The sequence below is a fragment of the Muscardinus avellanarius genome (assembly GCF_963383645.1).
Source record: "Muscardinus avellanarius genome assembly, chromosome: 3".
NCBI lineage: Eukaryota > Metazoa > Chordata > Mammalia > Rodentia > Gliridae > Muscardinus > Muscardinus avellanarius.
In genome coordinates this window covers 9969355-9992099 of record NC_137788.1, presented here as the reverse complement: position 1 = coordinate 9992099, position 22745 = coordinate 9969355, and the positions used below count along the sequence as shown (strand labels likewise).

The 22745-nt window shown below is 45.2% G+C and overlaps 1 protein-coding gene across 1 annotated transcript; it reads left to right on the top strand.

The window, feature by feature from the left end:
- Positions 1–12962: 12962 nt before the first annotated feature.
- On the top strand, positions 12963–22424 carry LOC308259955 (PRAME family member 12-like; the record flags this gene model as incomplete). The annotated part of the gene is made up of 5 exons (XM_080691295.1): positions 12963–13273; positions 13658–14239; positions 14753–15160; positions 22023–22165; positions 22420–22424. 5 exons carry the CDS (start codon positions 12963–12965, stop codon positions 22422–22424), a joined length of 1449 nt encoding a protein of 482 aa, XP_080547421.1.
- Positions 22425–22745: the final 321 nt, after the last annotated feature.

Genomic DNA, 22745 nt, shown 5'->3' with positions numbered 1-22745 from the left:
CGGGTGGAACATTCTGAAACCTCCTCATTCCGTGCTGCTGCTGGATTCCAGAATCACAAATAAAACCAATGAGACCTTACAGTATTATTCATGGTGTCAATATTCTCTGATAGTTGGGAGACCACAAAGGACTGGGGACTTCTGCTGGCTCCCAAGGCTGCCTAGAGACTCGGGGAAGACCGGGGCATGTGCACCCTTCGTGGTCCCCTTGTGCCCCACGGAGCCCGGGTAGTTGTAGGTTTCTCTTCAGCCCGATGCTGCTCTGTGCACTGAGCTTCAGTCTTTACATTAATCAAGGGCTGGCTTGTGCTGGGATAGAGCACGTGACTGTCGCATCTCACAGCACACAGGACTGGGACCATCAGAGGCCTTACACTGACCAAGTTTGCAGAAGTGGAATGGGGCCAGGTATGGGGGCCACACCTGCAATCCCAGTACCTGGGAGGCTGGGACAGGAGGATCACAGGTTTCTGCAATGTTGTAAAAAAAAGAGTATGATTCCACTGGCATTGGAATAGGCACTGCCACTGGCATAAGTACTACCACCTTGGAGTACAGTAGCCTATTTAATTCCATATCCTTAAGAACCAGGGAGTTCAATTTGTCTCTTAACATCTAAACTGACCCTCCAAAAACTAGTGACTGTAGCAAAACAGAAAACATTCCGGCAAAACCCATTTTTTCAAATGTCAAGCCTGCCTCAAGAGCCTTTCCCACTATTTCAACCTGTACCTGAAAACTCTATAAAAACCAGCACTGTCAAAAGGTCCCTGCTTCTGTTCTCTCAATGGTAGTATGTCCTGCTCCAACCTTTCATTGGTGCCGTGACTCAGATCCAGATGCTCCTCTTGACTTTGCTTCTCCCCAGAGATCTGAGAAGCTTCTAGATACTGAGCCCAGGAATACCCCATGGGAAGATCCCTCTTGGGTCTTGCATCTTGCTTCCTGGCTCCCACAAGTCCTGCTAGCAGATGCCAAGACCCCACAGATCATGGCTACCATCCCCTCTATTTTGGGGTTCTCTGAAGGTGGGCTATGTATATTTTCTCTAGCTGACATTTTATTGGATTTTTTTCTTGGATAGGATAGGATTTTACTGGATAGGATAATGGAAATGTATGAATTTTTAGTTTCAATAGACAATGATGGGTTTTTCCAGAACCCTAATACAGTTTGTGATATCAACCTGGCCCCCTCTTAGGTAATTGAAGCAAAAGAACACCAAAAGATGTGAGGTCCCGAATCACTGATCGGTCATCACTTAGTCCCTATAGTTATTCATAAGGGTGACTGGAGTCCCTTCTTGTCTGCCCTGCACTATTTAAAGGGGGATATTTTTCCTGTAGGGGTTCTGATCATAGACTATTTCTGTGATCTGGGGGGCCCCTCTAACCAAAATTGCCTCTCTGGCAGTCATTTGAGGAGAACTCCTTATTGCCTTCAGGTAGTCATATACCGTTTGGGGTGCACTGGTGTTAAGACCACTGGCAAGATGCCCTGAATCACTTCCATGTGTCAGTGGCATTGAACCACTGTTAGGAGTTGCTGCTATTTCACAGTTGTATCAAAGTGCCACAGCTCTACAGCCAGAGAGCTGCCCACTAAATCACTAGACCAAGGTCCCATAAAAATCATTACTTAAAATTTATTATTAAACCACTTGTCTCATCTGGGTCACCAAAAATGTTACACTTTAATGGTGCTGTGGGCTTATTTTCCTCTATTCAACTATAATTCTTTTTTTTGTTTTTTTTTTTTTTTTGTTTTTGTGGGTCTGGGGATAGAACCCAGGGGCATTCGACCTCCAAGCTACACCCCCTGCCCTATTACTTTTTATTCTTTATTTTGAAACTGGGTCTCACTGAGTTGCAGAGGGCCTCATTAAGTAGCTGAGGCTGTCTGGGAACCGCGATCCTCCGGTCTCAGCCTCCCGAATGCTGGGATTACAAGCGTGCGCCACCATGCCAGGCTTAACTAGAATTTTTTAAATCGAGAAATTAAAACTAATATCTTAGTGCAGCTTTAACAAGTCTTTATTATGAAATCAGTAGGATATTGAAAGAGAAGAGAAAAAAAAAGTGTGCAGGCACACCAAAGAGCCCCAAATGAACTCCAACCTCCTCTCCATTCCTAGCCTTTCCATAGATTTTGTTTTGCTGTTTTTATCAGTGTTACCAAGGCAATGGACAAATAACTTATTTCTTAGCCAGGTGGTACCTCTTTGCCTCCAAATAAGTGCAGGGGTCAATAATCTACCTGGCTTACACCTCTACTGTATGGGCTGTACTGGATGCTAATCAACTATGAGTGCTTTGAAGTAGCACATGGATTTTAACTTTTTTTTATACCCAGGCAAGTTCACAAAGAAGAGGAGGTAAACAGAAACACTGATTGTATATATATTATATATATACAATATATAATATATATACAATATATAATATATATACAATATATAATATATATACAATATATATAGTTTTTTTTTTTTTTTGGTGGTACTGGGGTTCCTGGAAACCCTTCTACCTTTGGGTTACACTCCCAGACCTATTTTTATACTTTTTCATTTGGAAACAGGGTCTCTTAAGCCAGCGCAGCTGGCTTAGAACCTGCATGATCCTCCTGTCTCTGCCTCCCAAACGCAGGGATTACAAGCGTGCGCCACCAAGCCCGGCTGAATTCGACTAATTTTAAAATCTCGACAGCACTGGAGAAGGAAATGCCGCCCCACTCACCAAATGCTGCCCCATTCACCACGTGTGTGCCAGCCACTTGCTCTTGGGCGTTACTGCTTCTGTGCTTGATATTAAATCCTTTAACTTGCCTCAGTGTGCATGGGTTGGACTTAGAGCCACTTTTGTTCCCCAAGGCTCACTGGAGAACCCCCAGAGAGCGCCACCGCCTGCAGGCTCTGGAGCACTCTGGGGGCACCTGCAGAGGCTGTTGGCGAGCGTCCCTGGCGCCGGGGCGAAGAACCAGCCCAGAGGCCTGCAGGTGACCCTAAAACAGATATTAGTAATACATCCATAAAACTAGAACTCACAGAGGGCTGAGTATGGTTTCTCATTTGACAACGCCTTCCATAATATCAACTAAAGCTAATTAATTTAATATCTCTCCTTTATAAATCTCTTGAAAAATTATGGGGCCCTCTGGAACATCCCAAGGTGAGTTCAAGGTCAAAAAGACTTAATGTAGAACTTGATCTTAGAGAAGTGTGTCAAAAATGTCAAAAGGTTTAAAGCACTTAATGAAAATAGATCATTATAAAAATTACTCATTTAACCAGAGTGACAATGAAAAGATGTTAAAACCTATTTGGAAATTTACATAGTAGAAAGAAAAATTCCTTCAACTTTTAAGGAACATGGCTTATTTTTTTTTTATTGGTGCACTGTATTCATACATCATAATGGGATACAAACTTTTGTAGACATACATGCACACATCACCCAATCAGCCCCCACCCGATCCCCACCCCATTCTCTCCCCATCCCTCCCTCCCATGCTTGGCTTAGTGGTTGACATCTAGTATTATAGCAATTTATCCAAAATTAAAAATGATAATCTCACATAACAGTTTCATTTGTCTGATACCAAGCTTTTGATGACTTAAAGATAACATTTCAATATTTCTTTTTACTTTCTTTCTTGCCAGAGAATATTTTTTTCTATTTTTTTTTTGGTGAAACTATCATATATTTATATATTTATTTTTCAGAAAAAAAAATCTATCCTAATATGAAATATGGACTCTAGATACCCACAACGATCTTGAAAAAGAACAAAGCTAGAAGATATATATTTTCTGATTTCAAACCATATAAAGCTACAATAATTGAAACAGTGTAGTACTGTTCTAAAGGCAGATATATAAACCATTGGAGTTAAATACAAGCCTAGAGCTAAACTCTTCCCTATATTGTCAAGTTATTTTTGACAAGGTTTCCACGAACATTTGGTGGTGGAAATAATAATCTTTTAACTAAATATTGTTGAAAAATAATAATTACATGGAGAAGAATAAAATTGGACCCTTACCTAATCCCATATACAAATATTAACTCAAAATAGATAAAAGACCTAAATATAAATCTTAAGACTATAAACTTTTAGGAGAAAATCTGGGTCATAAAACCTCACAACATTGAAATTGGCAGTGATTTCTTGGATATGATTTCAATGGCACAGGCAACAGAAGAGTATACACACTTCCTAAAAAATAAAAAAAATATATTGTATATCCAAAGACAATGTAAACAGAGTTAAAAGTTACTAATAGAATTGGATAAAATATTTCCAAATGCTATATCTGAAGGTATATTAATATTCCAACTAGAAATCCTAAAAATTAACAATAAAGGCAAACAATACAATTTAGAGATAGGTAAAAGACTAACATAAATAATGAATCTCCACAGATAACCAATCTTAGTTGTCTGTTGGATGGAAAATCTTATTTCTCTGGTTCTGGTGTGTGTTACCTATTTCTTCTTTGTAGTTAATCTCTTTGAGTATTTTCTCTAGCGCTGGTTTTGAAGACATAAATTCCTTCAGTTTCTGTTTGTCATGGAAGCTTCTTATTTCTCCATCTAATTTGATAGAAAGTTCTGCTGGGCAGAAAATTTTTGGCTGGAAGTTGTTTTCTTTCAGAGTTTGGAATATATTACTCCAAGCCCTTCTGGCTCTCATGACTTGGTTTGGGAAGTCTGGAGTGATTCTAATTGGTTTGCCTCTGAATGTCACTTGGCCCTTTATTTTTGTTGCCTTTAAGATTCTCTGCTTGGCTTCCACACTGGTCATTTTGACAATTATGTGGCGTGGGGATCCTCTTCTCCGATCCTGTCTAAAGGGAGTTCTATAAGTTTCCTGGACCTGTGTATCGACCTCTTGCTCTATGTTTGGGAAATTTTCTGCTATTACTTCCTTGAAGAGATTGTTGATCCCTTTGGTTTCACTTTCTTTTCCCTCCTCTATTCCAATTATTCTTAGGTTAGCTCTCTTAAAATGGGCCCATATTTCTTCAATATCAGATTCCTGCTGTTGGATATTTTTTTCTAGATTAGAAACTATGCATTCATTTTTGGAATGGTCATCTTCTAAGAGCGAGATTCTGTTTTCCATGTGGTCTAATCGGTTGTTTGTGCTTTGAATTGAGGCCTTTACTTCATTAATTGCATCCTTTATCTCTTTTTGGCTCTCTCTGAGTTCTTTTCGAAGCACCTCTATTATTTCTACAGTTATTTTCCTGATTTGATCTTCTAGAAATCTCTGATTTTCTGTTTTATCGGGTTCTGATGTTGTGGGGTTGTGAGCATTCATTGCTCCAGTATTATTCCTCTTTCCCATGATTTTGGAAGTTTGTGCCTTCTCTGGGTTCTTCCCTTGAGTCACTATGACTTCACTTAAGGTGCTCTGGATCTCGAGTCAGTAGTATCTCTGACCGCACTACTCCTTTACTGGGTTGTATCACAGAGTCTCCGACCCAGAGAGTCGATAGAGGCTGCTTTAGACTGTGGGGGGTGCCAGGTTGCACGTTCTCCTATGGTGTGATATCTCTGCCACCGCCCCTCCCCCACTGGGAAAAGTCCCAGGGAGTACAGTACTGGGATTTCTCCTCTGTGGCCCGCAATTTGACTCACTGTTCTTGAGTTCGCAGATGTAGCCATACTGGACTTGGTGAATTCGCTGCTGCTGACGCCGGTGGCAATATGGCGCCGCTGCCACGCCCTCAGCCATGAGGCTGGCGTATTTCTTCTTGGTTTTGATTTCCACTCTGAATCCCTGCAGCGTGTGCTGAGCTCAGCCACTGGGAGCTTTAGATGTTCCTTCGCGGAGAAATCCCGCCTGGCTGTTCCGCAGCGGCTTACCTCGGCTTGCTGTAGCCGTCCGGTGAATTCGCCGCTGCCGCCGGCAGTATCTCCTCTGTGGCTCTGAGGTCTGTTCTCAGTCCGCTTTCTCTCTGGAGCCTGGTGATTTTTTTGTTTCTCTGGTGATGGTGTTTTCTGGCTATGAAAGGCGCTGATTTTGTGGTAATGGAGATTGGTTGTTAGCGGGGCTCTTAAGACCTGCTTTTCTCGGTCGCCATCTTCCCGGAAGTCCTCAAATAGATCGGCTTATTTTTTCAAGTCATCAGAAACCTTGATAAGAGCCGGGCGTGGTGGTGTACGTAATCCCCTTATTCGGGAGGCCGAGACCGGAAAATCGCGTTTCCCGGACAGCCTCAGCTACTCAGTGAGGCCCTCTGCAAGTCAGTGACCCTGTTTCAAAATAAAGAATAAAAAATAGGGCGGGGGGTATAACTTAGAGGTCAAATGCCCCTGGGCTCCATCCCCAGGCCCAAAAATAAAGAAAAAAAAAAAAGAAAGAAAGAAACCTTGATAAAAACCAACCTGAGGCATAGAAAGTAATCTTGATAAGATGCAGCTTTTCTAGGCCTTTTTTTTTTTTTGAGGAAGGAATCCTTGGTTTACACTGTAGAAAAGAATTTCAACATCCACCAGTCAGAAACAAAGACAAAGACTTATTTGAGAAAGCAGAGAGCAGGGTATATGCTCTTGAACGCAAACCACTTGAAGAGGTCATAATCCCAGCATTTGGGAGGCTGAAATAGTAGAATCACGGTTTGCAGCCAGCAAGCTGCTACTTAGTGAGGCTATTTGCAACTCAGCAAGACCCTGTTTCAAAATAAAAAATAAAAAAAATTGGGCTGAAGGTGCTTCTCAGAGGTAGAACGCCCCTGTGTTGCATGCCCAGTACAGCAAAAAAAAAAAAAAAAAAAAAAAAAGAAAAGAAAAGAAAGGAGAGAGTGACTTTGTGGTCTTTACAATCTGTGAGGGAGTGGATGAGGGTGTGCAGCGGGGATGGAGGTCTGCGCTTTCTCAGAATCCTCAGGCCCTTGACACCCAATCATGGTGCTGGCTGGCTGGGTGGTGTATGACCTTGACCAAGTGTGAGACCTTCCTTAATCCTTTGTTTCCCCAACACCTCAGATACTTTAAGTGGGTAATAGACATTTAGGGTTAAAGCTGAGGGCCTTTGGGGATGTTTGTCTAAGGAAAAAAACAGACTCTGTAGGTCAAAGATAAGGATCATCATGGTGTTTTTCCAACTAAAGCTAGTTTCCTTTTCTTTCTTGTCTGTCCCCTTTTTACTCATCACTTTTATTTTTCCTGTCTTACCTCAGGGGTACTGGGGGTTAATCTCAGGGACATTGTACCTCTGAGCTACACCATCAACACTTGATATCTTTTTTATTATGAAGCAGGGTGTTGCTAAGTTGCTGAGAATCTCAATGAATTGCCGAGGCTGTCCTCAAACCTGTGATCCTCCTGTTTCAGCCTCACAGTACTGGGATTATAGGACCATGCAATCACGCCCAGTCATAACCTTAATTTCCAAATGAAAACCAAAGAAATAAGTAATCATGTACAGGCTGGCCCCCACACCTGCACACCCACGGTGCACACATACACATGCACACTCACACGTGCACAGGCTCATACAAACACAAACACACACATTAACGAGCAGTTGTGGTACCCTGCAAGAGGATTATATGACACTTGGAAATTATAATATATTTTCATGCATATCTCTAACAGTTATGAGAATGCATCACTTTTGGATGGATTCGAGAAAAACAAATGAGAACAAAGAGTCTCTTAGGATATATGAAATGGCTTTAAGCATTTAATTATAAAAAGCATAATTTATGACATCACAAAACCACTGGGCCAATGAGCTCAAATTGAAGTGCACACAAAATAAATACTTTGAGTATCAAAAAACAGAATGCCAACCAGATGTTTTCATTTTCATTAAAAAAGCTCCTTGGTTGAGTCATTTTTAAATGATATCAAGTAGCCGGGTGTGGTGGTACATGCCTGTAATCCCAGTACTTGGGAGGCTGAGACAGGAGGACCCTAGGTTTGTGAACAGCCTCAGCTACTTAGTGAGGCCCTGGGAAAATTAGTGAGACCCAGCTTCAAAACTAAAAAATAAAAACTGGGCTTGGTGGTACATGTTTGTCATCCCAGTTCTTGGGAGTCTGAGACAGAAGCATCGCAGTTTCTCAGCCAGCCTCAGCTACTTAGTGAGGCCCTTTGCAACTCTGAGGCCCCTTTTCAAAATAAAGAATAAATAGTAGGGCTGGGAGTGTATTGCGCAGGTAGAATGCCCCTGGGTTCCATCCCAGTACCACAACAAACAAACTAACTAACTAACTAACTAACTAACAACTAACATATGGGAAACCTCAATAATAGGTAAAAGCCCACCTCCCCAGGCCTGCAGAAGTTACTCTTTGGAAATTGCTTCCCTGTGTGCGGGGCCACAAGTGTGTGTGTGCTACCACGCGCGGAGACAATGCTGTTTCAGAAGAATTACCAATGTCTCTTTGTAGCTCCTGCACATTTGATTTATAAACCCCACCCAAGTCTTCCTTTCTTCCTTCCTTCCTTTCTTTTTTTTCTTTTTTTTTTCTTTTCTTTTTTTCTTTTTTTTTTTTTTTTGGTGGTACTGGGGGTGGAACCCAGAGGATTTCTACCTCCGTGCTATACTCCCAGACCTATTTTATATTGTATTTGGAAACAGGGTCTCACTAAGTTGCTGAGAGCCTCACTAAGTAGCTGAGGCTGGCTCTGAACCTGTGTGATCCTTCTGTCTCAGCCTCCCAAGTGCAGGGATTACAAGTGTGTGCCACCACGCCCGATTCTTTCTTTCTTTCTTTCTTTCTTTCTTTCTTTCTTTCTTTCTTTCTTTCTTTTCAGGTCTGGGGATGGAACCCAGAGGCAGTCGACCTCCAAGCTACATCCTGTGCTTTATTTCAAAATAAAAAGGTTTGCCAGCGAGGCCAGAATCGGGGCCTCCCATGAGGCAAGGCCGCTGCTTGAGCCAACGAGGTCTGGATCAGTCCACCGGGTAGCCAGGCCACTACTGGGGCCGTCAAGAGTGGGATTGGTACTTGCAAGGCAGCATGCACAGAGAAATATCGCAGCAAATAAAAACCAGATGCTTCCCCTAATCAGCAATAACTAGGAGGAAAGGGGCAACAGGAAGTGGTCAAGCTATCGAAAGGTCCCTGTCGTGAAGCAATTAAGGTGACCAATCAGAGGGTACGGAATAGGGGAGGATGGAGCCTCTTTAAAACGCAGGAGGTACATAAACATATGTATCAAAGTTAATCACCAAACAAGCATGGGATCTAGGGGGGGGGGGGGAATGGGATGGGGGCTGGACGAGGGCTAATTGGATGATTGTGCTTGCATATCTTCTCAAGTCTTGTATTCCAATGTGATGTGTGATTACAATGCACCAATAAAAATAAATTTAAAAATAAATTAAAAAATTAAAAAATAAAAATGTCTGGGGTTGTAGCTTAAAGGCAGAATGCCCCGGGTTTCAGTCCCTAATACCCACATCAATCAATCTGTCAATCAGTCAAGCTCAGTTCCTTCTCCCCCACCCGACCCCACCCCCAGGGTTCTTGTTTTGTCTGATCTTGGAAAGTGTGTGGGGTTTGTGGACGCTTTGGGATGTGCCAAAGCTTGAAGGTTAGCTCAGGGATTATAAAGCAGAGATATTACACTAAGTACCGTCACTGGACATTAATGGAAAGATGTCAAATGAGGAACCATGCTCAACCCTCTGGAAGTTCTAGTTGTATCTGTTTTAATTGTATTTAAGTTTAGATATCTGCTATGTTATGAGACATAATTCTAGCTACTATATTAAAATATTATATGACGCAGATATAATCAAATCTTGTTAATTCCTCAGAGCCAGCCTCAGCAAGTTAGCAAGACCGTTTCAAAATAAAAAAAACAATAGGCATTAGTGATGTAAACTGGAGGTAGAAAGTCCTGGGTTCAACCCCCAGGACCCAGGTCTCGGGCATCTCCCTCCAGGCTAAAGAGCCCTGGCAGCCGACTGGGGCTGAGGTTGCGCAGAAACGACCACTGTGGGGAGAACCCTGACTCTGAAGGAGGTCTCCAGGCGGCGGCCGCCATGAGGGCAGGGATTCCTTCCTGGCCCGTCTTGTTTTCTCTCCCACACCCCAGGTGGCCCACAGCGTCCTCACTGGCTCAGATTGGAAATGTCTGACTCCCCTGGTCTGGCCTCCTGAGCTGCTCTCTGCTCTGCCAGCTCACATCTTAGATCCGCTTTCTCTAGCCTGGGCGTGGAGCTCATCCCACCTGAAACACCTGCACCTCCGGGGAGAATCCTAGGCTGCGTCTCTCTAACTGACCTCAAGGCAGTGCTGGTTTATTAGTACCTCCGAGGTCTCCTTACAGCTACGGCCTATTTAATTTACAAACGCCACCCACAGTCTTTCTTTCTTTTTCTTTTTTTCTTTTCTTCTTGCGCGGGTCTGGTTCGGAACCCAGAGGCATTTGACATCTGAGCTACACCCTCTGCCCTACTTTTTTATTTTTTATTTGGAAACAGGTTCACACGGATTGCCAGAGCACCTCATTAAACAGCCGAGGCTGTCTGCGAACTGTGATCCTCTGGTCTCAGCCTCCCAAATGCTAGACGACAAGCTTGCACCACCATGCCCAGCTCCACCAGAAGTCTTCCAATCCTTGCATCTTGACCTCTCAGAAAAGCCCTCCTAGGTTAAAATGTCCTGGTCATTCACAGGATCCTCTTAAGAAAACCAACTCCATAGGAGCTTCTTGTAACTGTCCTGCTTCCTTCAAAGATGCCTAGGCCTCAGCCCTGAAGACCACACACACCCTGAGGCTACTCCTCTTCCCTGAGGGGTAATTGCCACCTGTAGGAACAAGACAACCATGGGACCATTCCAAACAGGGCAGATTGCACTTCTATTTTCTTTTTCTTTTCTTTTCTTTTCTTTTCTTTGTTTCTGTCTGGGGATGGAATCCAAGGGCATTCTACCTCTGAGCTATACCCCTACCCTATTTTTGATTCTTTATTTTAAACCAGGGTCTCACTAAGTTGTGGAGGGCCTCACTAAGTAGCTGAGGCTGTCCATACAGCTCCATCCACCAGTCTCAGTCTCCCAAATGCTGGCATTATGAGCAGGAGCCACCCAGCCCAGCCTTTTCTATTTCATTCACAGTGCTCTTAAAAAGAGGTTTAAATTTGGGATTTTTGGTAATACTAACATAGTAAAATAACAATTTCTAGTTTTGTTTCTTCTAATTTCAAATACAGAGTAAACCTTTTTCTGTCTCACACTCAGAACTCTGAAGGGCACATGGGAATAAAACTCATTCAGTGACCTGCACTGAATCAACCAAGGGGTCCTTGTCTTTGACCCTGGCCCTAATTCCTGTCTCCTATATGCATAATCTCAGCCAATCATTTCATCTGGAGAAAGCTCAAAGCTAATAAAGGCCAATGGGTGGAGATCCTGGATTGTAATCACACCCTGCTCTCTGATTGGAGGCTGGTTCTTGGAAAAGGGAGGGGCCACCCAAGAGAGGTGAATAAAAGGGTGTGAGCCCTGGGGAGAAAGACTCAGAATCCTGGAGCCTGGAGTCACTGCCTGGCCATTCTGAGACGCAGAGCGCCCTGCAGACCCTGCTCAGACCTGGTAAGTTTCTTGCCAATACTTCTAGCCCCAGCCACCCCTCTAGCGCAACATGTATGTTAAGAGGCATGGGTGATGTTATGTTTTCTCTTTTTCATATGAGCTAATTGGAGACTGGATTTACCACAAAATGCAGTGTTGCCCTTGACCCAACATTATGATTTCTGCATTTGTTTTAAGTAGTGTGTGTGTGTGTGTGTGTGTGTGTGTGTGTGTGTGTGTGTGAGTTTAAGGGGACTGAACCCAGAGGCTATACCCTCAGTTCTATGTTTGTTTTTTTTTAAATTTGAAGCAGGGTCTCACTAATTCCACAGGGTCTCAGTAAGTAACTGAGGCTGGCCACTAACTCAGACCCTCCTGTCTCAGCTTCCCAAGTACTGGATTTAATAAATAAAGGAAGATGAATGAAAACATAAGCTGGTTGGGGAATTAGGCCTGTGGTAGAGCATACTGGGTTCTATGCCCAGTACTGAAAACAAGGCAAAACAAAACCCCAAAGACCAACATCTCCCACGTGAGGGGTATCCCCTTCATCTCTTCCAGAGTTGGTATATGTAGAGCCTATTGAGGAAGGCTAGGTTAAGTCTGATGGCACTATATGTACCTTGTCTTAGGGACCTAAATTATGGCCAGAAACTTACCCACGGCTGGATGTAAGGGCACCAACCTGTAATTCCAGTTCTTGGGAGGCTGACACAGGAGGATTGCAAGGTTTTTTGTTTGTTTGTTTGTTTGTTTGTTTGTTTTTGGCGGTACAGGGGATGGGTCCCAGGGGCATTCTACTTCCAAGCTACACCCCCAGCCCTATTTTTTAGCCTTTTTATGTTTGAAACAGGGTCTCACTGACTTGCAAAGGGCCTCACTAAGTAGTAGCTGAAGCTCTCCTTGAAACATAATCCTCCTGTCTCTGCTTCCCGAACGCAGGATTTACAATCATGCGCAGGCACACCTGGCAGAATTGCAGGTTTGAGAGCAGCCTCAGTAACTTAGTGAGGCCCTCAGAAACCTAGTGAGATGCTGTTTTAAACAAAAAGTAAAAAGACTGGGGGTTTAGCTAAGAGTTGGAATGCCCTTAGATCCAATCCCCAATAAAACAAACACACACACAAAACCTTTATCCACTAAATGTGGGGTGAGCTCGGCAGCTCTCAGCGCCCTCCCAGGGGTTGTGCATGGATGGGATAGGGGTTTCCTGCCTCACCTGGCACTTGGGGTGCACGTCCTGGAAGAGCAGAGGCAGAGCCAGGACTCTATCACCAGTGCACAGTGCAGGTGGGGGCAGTGAGGACTCTTCCACAGTCGCCAGACAGTGACTGGCCCTGAGTTGAGTCCTTGGGTGTGGAGGACCAGGGGTTCCTGGACTGGATTGAGAAGATGTCTCTTCCTACTTGTTTCCCAGCACATGACTCCTCATTCAGGCAAGAGGATGAGCTCACAGACCCCTCCCGCGCTCCTGGAGCTGGCAGTGCAGAGCCTGCTGAGGGACCAGGCCCTGGCCATCCCTGCTCTGGAGGACCTGCCCAGGGAGCTCTTCCCACCCCTGCTCACGGAGGCCCTGGCCCAGGGACACTCAGAGATCCTGAAGGCCATGGTGCAGACCTGGCCCCTCCCCTGCCTCCCTCTGGGCTCGCTAATGGAGAGGGGGCACCTGGACATCTTAGCATCAGCACTGGATGCGCTGGACTTGCTGCTGGCCCAGAAGGCTCAGCCCAGGTGAGTGGACCCAGTGTCCTGGAGGAAGGGATCTGGAAGAGACGGAGGGACAGCTGGGGCAGAGAATGTGGGGCCCAAGGATGGGCGGAGGCTTCTGAAGTTGCAGGGAGGAGGAATGGAGAGGCCATGGCCATAGTTGAGCTCCCCTGGGAGAGGGCTTGTGGGTGTGCAGGATGCTGTGATGGACACAAGGAAGACAGAAGGAGCCTGTACCTGCCCCACACAGGAGCTAGAAGTGGGACCAGGGTGTTTTCCATATGGAAAGGGGCTGGAGAACAGTAGACAGGCATGGAGAGGGAGCAGCTCTTTCAGCCTGGGGAGTCAAAGCCCAGGCTGAAGTTGGGTGGTGTGTCAGTGCTGAGGTTTCTTCCATTTCACCCTCAGGAGGTGGAAGCTGCAGGTGCTGGACTTGCGGGAAGGGCCGCAGCACCACTGCGGTGTGTGGTGCGCAGCCACGGCGAGGCCCAGCTTGCCAGAGATTAGAGGGAAGAGGCTGAGAGAGAAGACTGGCCAAAGGATGGAGGCGCAGCAGCCCCTGAGGGTGTTCATAGACCTTTCTTTTGAAGCCGGCACCCTGGATGAATGCCAAACCTACGTTCTCCTGTGGGCCCTGCAGAGAAAGGATTTCCTGAACCTGTGTTGTCACACACTGAACATTTTTACAAAATCCATCCACATTATGAGGAAGGTTCTGGAAACGCTGGACCTGAGCTGCATCCAGGTAGTGGAAGTGCACTGCGGCTGGGAGCTCTGCACCCTGGCTGCTTTTGCCCCTTACCTGGGCCAGATGCGGAACCTCAGGAAGCTGCTTCTCTGCAACATCTACATGTCTGCCCCTGTGTCTGTGGAGGAGGAGGAGTGCCTGATCACCCAGTTCACCTCGCAGCTCCTCAACTTGAACCGTCTCCAGGAGCTCCGTGTGAATGAACCCGTCTTCCTGGAGGGATGCTTGGAGCAGGTGCTGAGGTGAGCCAGGATCCTGAGCCAGTCTCTGGTCCCCTCTGGGACAGGTTGTCGTGAGCCCAGGTGGGATACGCAGATGGAGACTGTGTGATGCCGGAGTGGAGGGTCAGGAGCAGCAGGGAGGGTATCAACAGGGCTGGTGGCTTTGCTGAGAATACAGGGGTTTAAGGGCCTCAGTGTCAGGTATCCCCAGGTGAGGTCATTGGATCTGGCCGGGTTGGTCTTTTTGTGTGTGTCCCCCACTGGATGTGCCTGCCCTGAGCTGTGGTTTTCTGCCTTGCAGTGTGCACAGGGAGCTGTAGAGATGGGTCTGAGTTGTCACACAAGCTCTGGACCAAGTGTAGGGCTCCACTGGGTGAGCAGAGTCCTCCTCCTGCAGTTTTCTGAGTTCCAGCCATCATCAGATGGTCAGGAACTTCGTGGGGTTTAGAAAGACCATTATGTCCACCTTGAGGTTCTTTTTCCCCTCCTTTGCTCCCCACCCCCCTCCCCACTGACCGCTCTATCTTTCCACAGGTCCCTGCAGTCCCACCTGCACAGGCTGGCGCTAACCCACTGTCCGCTCTCAGACTCAGACCTAGAGCATCTCTCCTGCTGGACCAGCACCAGTCAGCTGAAGCAACTGGACCTGAGGGGCACCAAACTGACCAACCTCAGCCCCGAGCCACTGCGACTTCTACTGGAGAGAGTTGCAGCCACCCTGGAGACCTTGTACTTGGAGGACTGTGAGTTTGAAGACCCCCAGCTGCAGGCCCTCCTGCCGGCCCTGAGCCGCTGCACCCAAATCAGGACTTTTGACTTCTATGGGAACCATTTCTCCATGGCCGTCCTAAAGGACCTACTGCGCCACACCGCCAGGCTGAGCCAGCTGAATACAGAGCGGTACCCCGCCCCACTGGAGAGCTATGATGCCTGGGGTGATGTGTGCCCGGGGAGATTTTCCCAGCTTTGTGCTGAGCTCATGGCTATACTAAGGGACATACGGCAGCCAAAGAGGGTCTTTTTCATGTGTGATCCTTGCCTTCATTGTGGATACCAGGTGATGTATACCCTGGGGCTCAGTCCCTGTCGCTGTCCAGTACCTCCCTAGGTGAATACATGTATCAAAAGCTTTTATGGCCCCGCATCATAGCCCATGCCTGTTATCCCAGTTCTTGGGAGGCTGAGACAAGAGGATAACAGGTTAGAAAGCAGCCTGAGCAATTTTGTGGGAGTGGGAACAATCTATTGAGACCTTGTTTTCAAAATAAGAGTGAGGCTGGGCATGGGGCCCCATGCTTGTAATCTCAGCTTTTGGGAGACTGAGACAGGAGGATCGTGGTTCAGCTGGTACTTAGTGAGGCCCTTTCCAACACAGACCGAGTTTCAAAATCAAGAATAGAAAATAGGGCTGGGAGTGTAGGACAGAGGTAGAATGCCCGGGTTACATCCCTGTACTGCAAAATAAATAAATAAATAAATAAATAAATAAGCCGGGCGTGGTGGCGCACGCTTGTAATCTCAGCATTAGGAGGCTGAGACAGGAGATTGTGTTTCGAGGACAGCTTCAGCTACTTATTCCATTTGCAACTAAGTGAGACCTTTCTTCAAAATACAGAATAAAAAATAGGGCTAGGGTTGTACCTTGGAGGTAGAATACGTCTGAGTTCAATCTCCGGTAGCCCCACCACACACAAACACACACAAATAACATATAACCAGCCGGGTGTGTAGGGGAAGTAGGATGTCCTTTTGTTCAATCCTACTACCACAAAAATAAAGTTTTCTTCTGGGTAGTAGGATAGAAAAGATGGAGCACAGGTACATTAGCAGGGAACATTGTCCCCACATTGGAACCTTGTCCTGGTATGTGAATAGAAATGAAAGGCGATAACCGGGCGTGGTGGCGCATCTTGTAATCCCCGTGCTTGGGAGGATGAAACAGGAGGACAACACAGGTTCGAAGCCAGCCTCAGCTACTTAGTGAGGCTCTCAGCAACTTAGTGAGACCCTGTTTCCAAATAAAGTATAAAATAGGTCTGGGAGTATAGCCCGGAGGTAGAAAAGCCTCTGGGTTCCACTCCCAGTACCACAAAAAAAAAAAAAAAAAAAGGAAAGAAAAGAGAAATGAAAGGTGATGCAGGGGGCCGGGCTGGAGGGGAATGAAGGGATTTGGGGGAATATGTCTTAAGAGTTAGTGGTGATCCACACTTGTAATCTTAGTATTTGGGAGGCTGAGACAGGAGAATCATAGGTTAAAGGCCAGCCTCAGAAACTCAGTAGAATTCTGTCACAAAATAAAAATAAGGAGGGTCGTGGGTATAGATTAGAAGTAGAATCCCCTGGGTTTAATCCTGAGAACAACAGCAACAAAAAAAAAAAATGGTGGGAGGAAGTTAGGACTTGAATCTATGTGGATGCTCTGTACAAAATGGTGAGAAATAAAGACGTCTCAATGATTTCTGTGTGCTGTCCTCCATGAAAGATAACCTAATTTCACAGTTCGAACACCAGCAGTTCCCAGGTGTTAATGCAGAGAGGATGGGGTGGTTGGTGACTGTGACCTTCATTTGACCCCTCCAGGCATCAGGACACAAGTGGGTCATGTTTACAGCGCCTCCTGGTGTTGGGTTTTACTTTTGTGGTACTGAGGGTGGAGCCCAGGGGCTTTCTAACTCTGGGCTATGCTCCCAGCTCTATTTTATATTTTATTTGAAAACAGGATCTCACTAAGTCTCTGAGAGCCTCACTAAGTAGCTGAGGCTGGCTTCGAACCCGTGCGACCCTCCTGTCTCAGCCTCCCAAGCGTGGGGATTACAAGCGTGCGCCACCATGCCCGGCCTGGTGTTGGTTTTCTAAAACATTTGTTTCTGAGCATGGTGGTGCACACTTGTAATCCTGCATTTGGGAGGCTGAGATGGGAGGATGGCAGTTCGCTGACAGCCTCAGCTTCTCAGTGAGACCCTCAGAAACTCAGTGCAACCTGCCGGGCGTGGTGGCGCACGCTTGTAATCCCCGCGCTTGGGAGGCTGATACAGGAGGATCGCACGGGTTCGAAGCCAGCCTCAGCTACTTAGTGAGGCTCTCAGCTGGGTTCCACCCCCAGTACCACAAAAAAAAAGAAAGAAAGAAAGAAAGAAAGAAAGAAAGAAAGAAAGAAAGAAAGAAAGAAAAAGAAACTCAGTGCAACCCTGTTTCAAAAACTCAAAAGACTAAAGTAAAAGCTGGGCATGGTGTTTACATGCTTGTAACCCCAGCATTCAGGAGGCTGAAACAGGAGGATTGTGATTTGCGGTCAGCCTCAGCTACTACTTAGTGAAGCCCTTTGCACCCAGTGAGACCCTGTTTCTAAATAAAAAGAATAAAAAATAGGGCTTGGGGTGTAGGTCACAGGTAGTATGTCCCTGGGCTCCATCATCCCTAGTACTACACACACAAAAATAACACTTAAAAATCTTCATAATCTTTAGTGTTTTCTCTTTACAAAGTTTGTTTGCTCTTAGAAAAAAAAAGCCAAGCCCCGCCTTTTAAATCATAATGGCCTAGCCCATACCTGAAAATTTTAGGGCTACTATATCCTCCATAAATGTTCCATTTTTTTGTTAAAAGCTGTGCACCCATTGTGCTAGGATCCTCTAAAAAGTTACACATCGATAGGCTGGGTGCCTGCCAACCCTGGGCTCCACAGCACCATGCCTCTGTCCCCTGGATTCTTATCAGGAAGGAATTGTCACCTTTGATCAACCTGAAAATTTAAAGAAAGTGTACTACCATCCCATGGAGCCCCATTTCTGCTACGTGCTCCTAAAAACCTCCTCTGTGGGTGGCTGTAAAAAAGGATAGTAAAAGATTCTGAGGCTGCCCTCACACCCTTGCAGAGGCTCACAATTTCCCTTGAATGTGTACGTTTATTTTTCCCCTGGCTTTGGGAATAGAAGCCAGGGGCTTTCTATCTCTGAGATACCTTCCCTGCCCTATTTTTATTCTTTTTGTGTAAAAGGGTCTCACTAAATTCTGGGGGGCCTCACTAAGTAGCTGAGGCTGGCCATAAACTGTGATCCTCCTGTCTCAGCCTCCCAAGTATGGGGATTACAAGCGTGCACCACCAAGACCACCAGATCTCTACGTTCTTGAATTAAACTCTGTTTCTGTCACTGTCATTTGCTGATTTTTTTTAATGCCCTGGAAGCTAAGAACCCACAGAATTATTGTGTTTTGTTTTCCCATGGAAAAACAAGTACATGGCCAAAGGTCGAAATAGGTATGTACCAAAGGAAACTGAGCAGCATTGATGCAGAACAGAAGAAATAAAATGTCAGCTTGAAAGGAGACAACTTGGAAAAAGAAGGGAAAATACGGTTTTAAAATCTAATAACTTCAGCTGGGCGTGGTGGTGCACGCTTTTTTTTTAACAATTTATTTATTGAACATAAATAGTATACATTTAAACTATATTTGGTGCCCTCTCCCCCCCCCGTCCCCGTTTTCCCTTCCCCCCTCCCACCAATGGTTGTCCAGGTTAACCATGTCTTATTCATAATTTTACACATGTTCAGATGTAGACCCTCATTAATCAAGATCGGCCTTCCTCCTCTCCTATCTTTCCATTCAAACTTAGCTAGTATTTCCCCTCCATTATCTGGAGTCCCACTGGTATCCTTTGTGTTTCCTAGTTTGGGCATATTGGAGGAAACATATGTATCTTCTCCTTCTGTGCTTGGCTGATCTCACTTATAATGTTCTCCAGGGCTTTCCATCTGCTTGCAAATGATATAATTTTGTTCTTTTTATGGCTGAATAGAATTCCATTGTGTGTATTTCCCACAGTTTTGCTATCCATTCATCTGTTGATGGTGATCTGGGCTGGTTCCATATTTTTGCTATTACAAATTGTGCTGCTATGAACATAGGTATGCATATGTTGCTGTATTTCTCTGAATTCAACCCCTTTGGAAAGATACCTAGGAGTGGTATAGCTGGATCATATGGCGCACGCTTCTAATCCCCGCGCTTGTGAGGCACAGACAGGAGGATCACGCAGGTTTGAAGCCAGCCTCAGCTACTTAGTGAGGCTCTCAGCAACTTAGTGAGACCCTGTTTCCAAATAAAAATATAAAATAGGTCTGGGAGTATAGCCCAGAGGTAGAAGGCCTCTGGGTTCCACCCCCAGTACCACCAAAAAAAAAAAAATCTACTAACTTCAGCCAGGGGTGGTGGTGTCTCTTGTAATCCAAAGTTTGGGAGGATGAGACAGAAGGATCGCTTATGTGCAGACAGCCTCAGCTAATTGGTGAGGCCCTTTGCAACTCAGGGAGACCCAGTTTCAAAAAATATTTACAAAAGGGCTGGGGTGTAGCTTGGAGGTACGAGGTCCCTGGGTTCCATCCTAAGTACTGCTAAAAAATATAAGAACTTTGTAATTCTTACCTTTACCTCATAGAGTCTTCTCTTACTTAGGCAAAAGCCCTTAATGATCCCCACTTTTTGTTGAAATAGCAGACATTGCCTGTCCTTTTCTTTGGCAAAGGTCTTCAATAGGCCTGGACTATTTATTCACTTTTAACAACATTAGGCCACCTGGCAGGCATTGGTGGCACACACTTGTAATCCGAGTACTTAGAAGGCTGAGACAGGAGGGTCATGGTAGGAAGAGAACCATTCAGTGAGCCATTCTGCAACTTAGTGAGACTCTGTTTAAAAATAAAGAATAAAAAATAGGGCTGTGGTTATAGCTCGGAGGTAGAACGCCCCAGGGTCCTACCTCTCCCTTGGACTGGAAAATATATAAGCCATCTCATCTGCCCTATCCTTTACTTGGGTTCTCAGTAGGCCTGGACTAAACCCTCTCATCATAATGACCAAGCTTCACACCTAAAATACATGAGATGCTTGACAAAACGGCAAACAAACAAAAAAATCCCACGAAAGAAGTCTCACAGGTGTCAAGCCCCACACCTCATTTTTGTGCCTCAGCTTCCTGGGAGGAAAAAAAATCCCAGAAAAGTCTCATATTTTGTCAAGCCGAGCATGCACCCACCAATGAAATGGCAAAAACCTTGAAAATTCAAAAAAAAAAAAAGGAGACTAACCATCCCATTGCACCATCCCAGCCACTGGATTCCCTTTAAGAAAAGGATTGCAAAGATACTATCTCTCATACGCTCGAGATGGACCAAGTTCTCCCTGAGTCACGTATTCCCACTTTTTCTAAATAAAACCTCTGTCTTTGTTTTCACTGGCACGTGCTGGAATTCTTTTGCCACGGCAGCAAAAGATCCCAAAGCCCCTGAGGTGAGCTGCCCACCCCATGAGAGCGCCTCAGGACTCTCCATGGAATTATTGTGTTTTCCATTGACAAAAATTTGATGACCCAACAATAGGGCGTTAGAGACTCTGACATTGTAAAGTCTACTAAAATGTTTTTGGTATTTTATTCTCTTTGTAAAATTTTCCATTTGTTTGTGAATGCCTTATACATTTGTCTGAATATAAGTATTTGTAAAATTTCATGGACCAAAAAAGCATAAACTCAGTATTTCCTTTGTCCTGGGTTCCCAATTTATGGGAAGTAGGGGAAATCTGCTGTGCAAATTTACACTGCAAGGAGGATAGCAGCTACACTTAAAATACCAGTGACTGAGCCGGGCGTGGTGGGCACGCTTGTAATCCCCGCGCTTGGGAGGCGGAGACAGGAGGATCGCGCAGGTTCGAAGCCAGCCGCGCGCGCTGGCTTAGGAGACCCTGTTTCCAAATAAAAATGTAAAAATAGGTCTGGGAGTAGCCCGGAGGTAGAAGGGCTTCCAGGAACCCCAGAACCACCAAAAAAAAAATAAAGAATACAACTGTCCCTGAGCTAAGTGTCATGCATAGCTCAAATGTTCCCTCCGTTTCTTTTTTCTCTTTTTTATCCTCTGTTGAAGGACCTTTATAGGCATCTTAGCTGTCTATTGGTGTAAGTGTTGCTTCTAAAATCAACCACTAGCTTTGGGTCTTAAAGGAAAACATTTCCTCTGTCTCTGAATCTGTCTTTGTGTCTGTCTCCTCTTCTAGCCAAACCATCATATATAAAATGAGTGCTTAAGAGCCGGGCATGGTGGCGCAAGATTGTAATCCCTGCGCTTGGGAGGTGGAGGCAGGAGGATTGTGTGCAGGTTCGAAGCCAGCCTCAGCTGGCTTAAGAGACCCTGTCTCCAAATAAAATATAAAATAGGTCTAGGAGTGTAGCCCGGAGGTAGAAGGCCCTTGGGTTCCATCCCCAGTACCACCAAAAATAAATAAATAAAATAATAATAATAATAATAATAATAATAATAATAATAATAAAAGAAAAGAAAGAGTGCTTAAAATCACTGAAAAAAGGGCTCACCCTGATACCCTGATGAGGTAAAAGTAAAAAAAAAAAGGCTGGGCTTGGTGGCTCATGCTTGTAATCCCCTTGCTTGGGAGGCGGAGACAGGAGGATTAAGCAGGTTCGAAGCCAGCCGCGCTGGCTTAAGAGACCCTGTTTCAAAATAAAAGTATAAAAAATGGGTGTCTGGGAGTGTAGCCCAGAGGTAGAATGGTTTCCAAGAACTCCATTACCACCCCCCCAAAAAAAAAAGTAAAGAAAAAAGTGTTAGGTAGAAACGATACACGTTGGGAGAAAAAAAAATGTGGCATTAAAATCTAAGGTCTTAAGACTCAGATTAATAACAGAGCTGGCTTGTTCTTAACAAAGCCAGGCCTATACTTTTAAATCAAATGGGTTGGTTCAGGAAATCCTAAAGTGATTAAACCCGAGTGAGCTGTGCCTTTTGTTTGCCTTCAGGGAGATCCCTCCAGAGTTCACCGTGTACCCCAGCATCCCCGACGTGCTGTCTCCCCTCACAAGGAGGCCTGTCCAAAAAGAAATTTCAATGCTCCATGAACCAGAAAGCTTCAAAGAAAAGAGGCCACCAGCCATCTTTGCCTGTACCCCTTTGTCAGCCCTTTTGTGGGTAGCCCATAAGGAGGGATTGAGGAAAATCCCGGAGCTACTCTCGTGCTCTTTGAGGTGGCCCATGTTTCACCTGAATCTGCATTTTGACTTTACTTGAATGAAAACCTCTGCCTTTATATCTGACTGGCACATGTTGAAATGTTTTTGCCATGAAAGCCATGAACTCATAGAAGTTATCATGCTGACCCATGACAACACTATTAGGCTCACACTGTTCCTTGCTCAGATTAACGCATATGAGGTGAGATTGAAAGACCCCCGCAGAGGGGAGACCCTCAATCAAGCCTTGGGATAAGCAATGCCAAGTACGCATGAGAGACTTATCCTTGATGCAAAAAGCAAAAGGTTTATTAAGGAGCCAGTGCACACTGGGGTCGTCTCATGACTCACGCAGGAGCTGAGATCGACCTCGAGCGCTTGGGGCTGGGGATATTTAAAGGGAATAACCACAAGCTGGGGAGGGGATTGGGCCAGATTACATGCATCAAAGGAAAATTACAAAACCATTTGAAAAGCACATTCTGGGGTCAAATGTTGGACAAGATGCTAGGT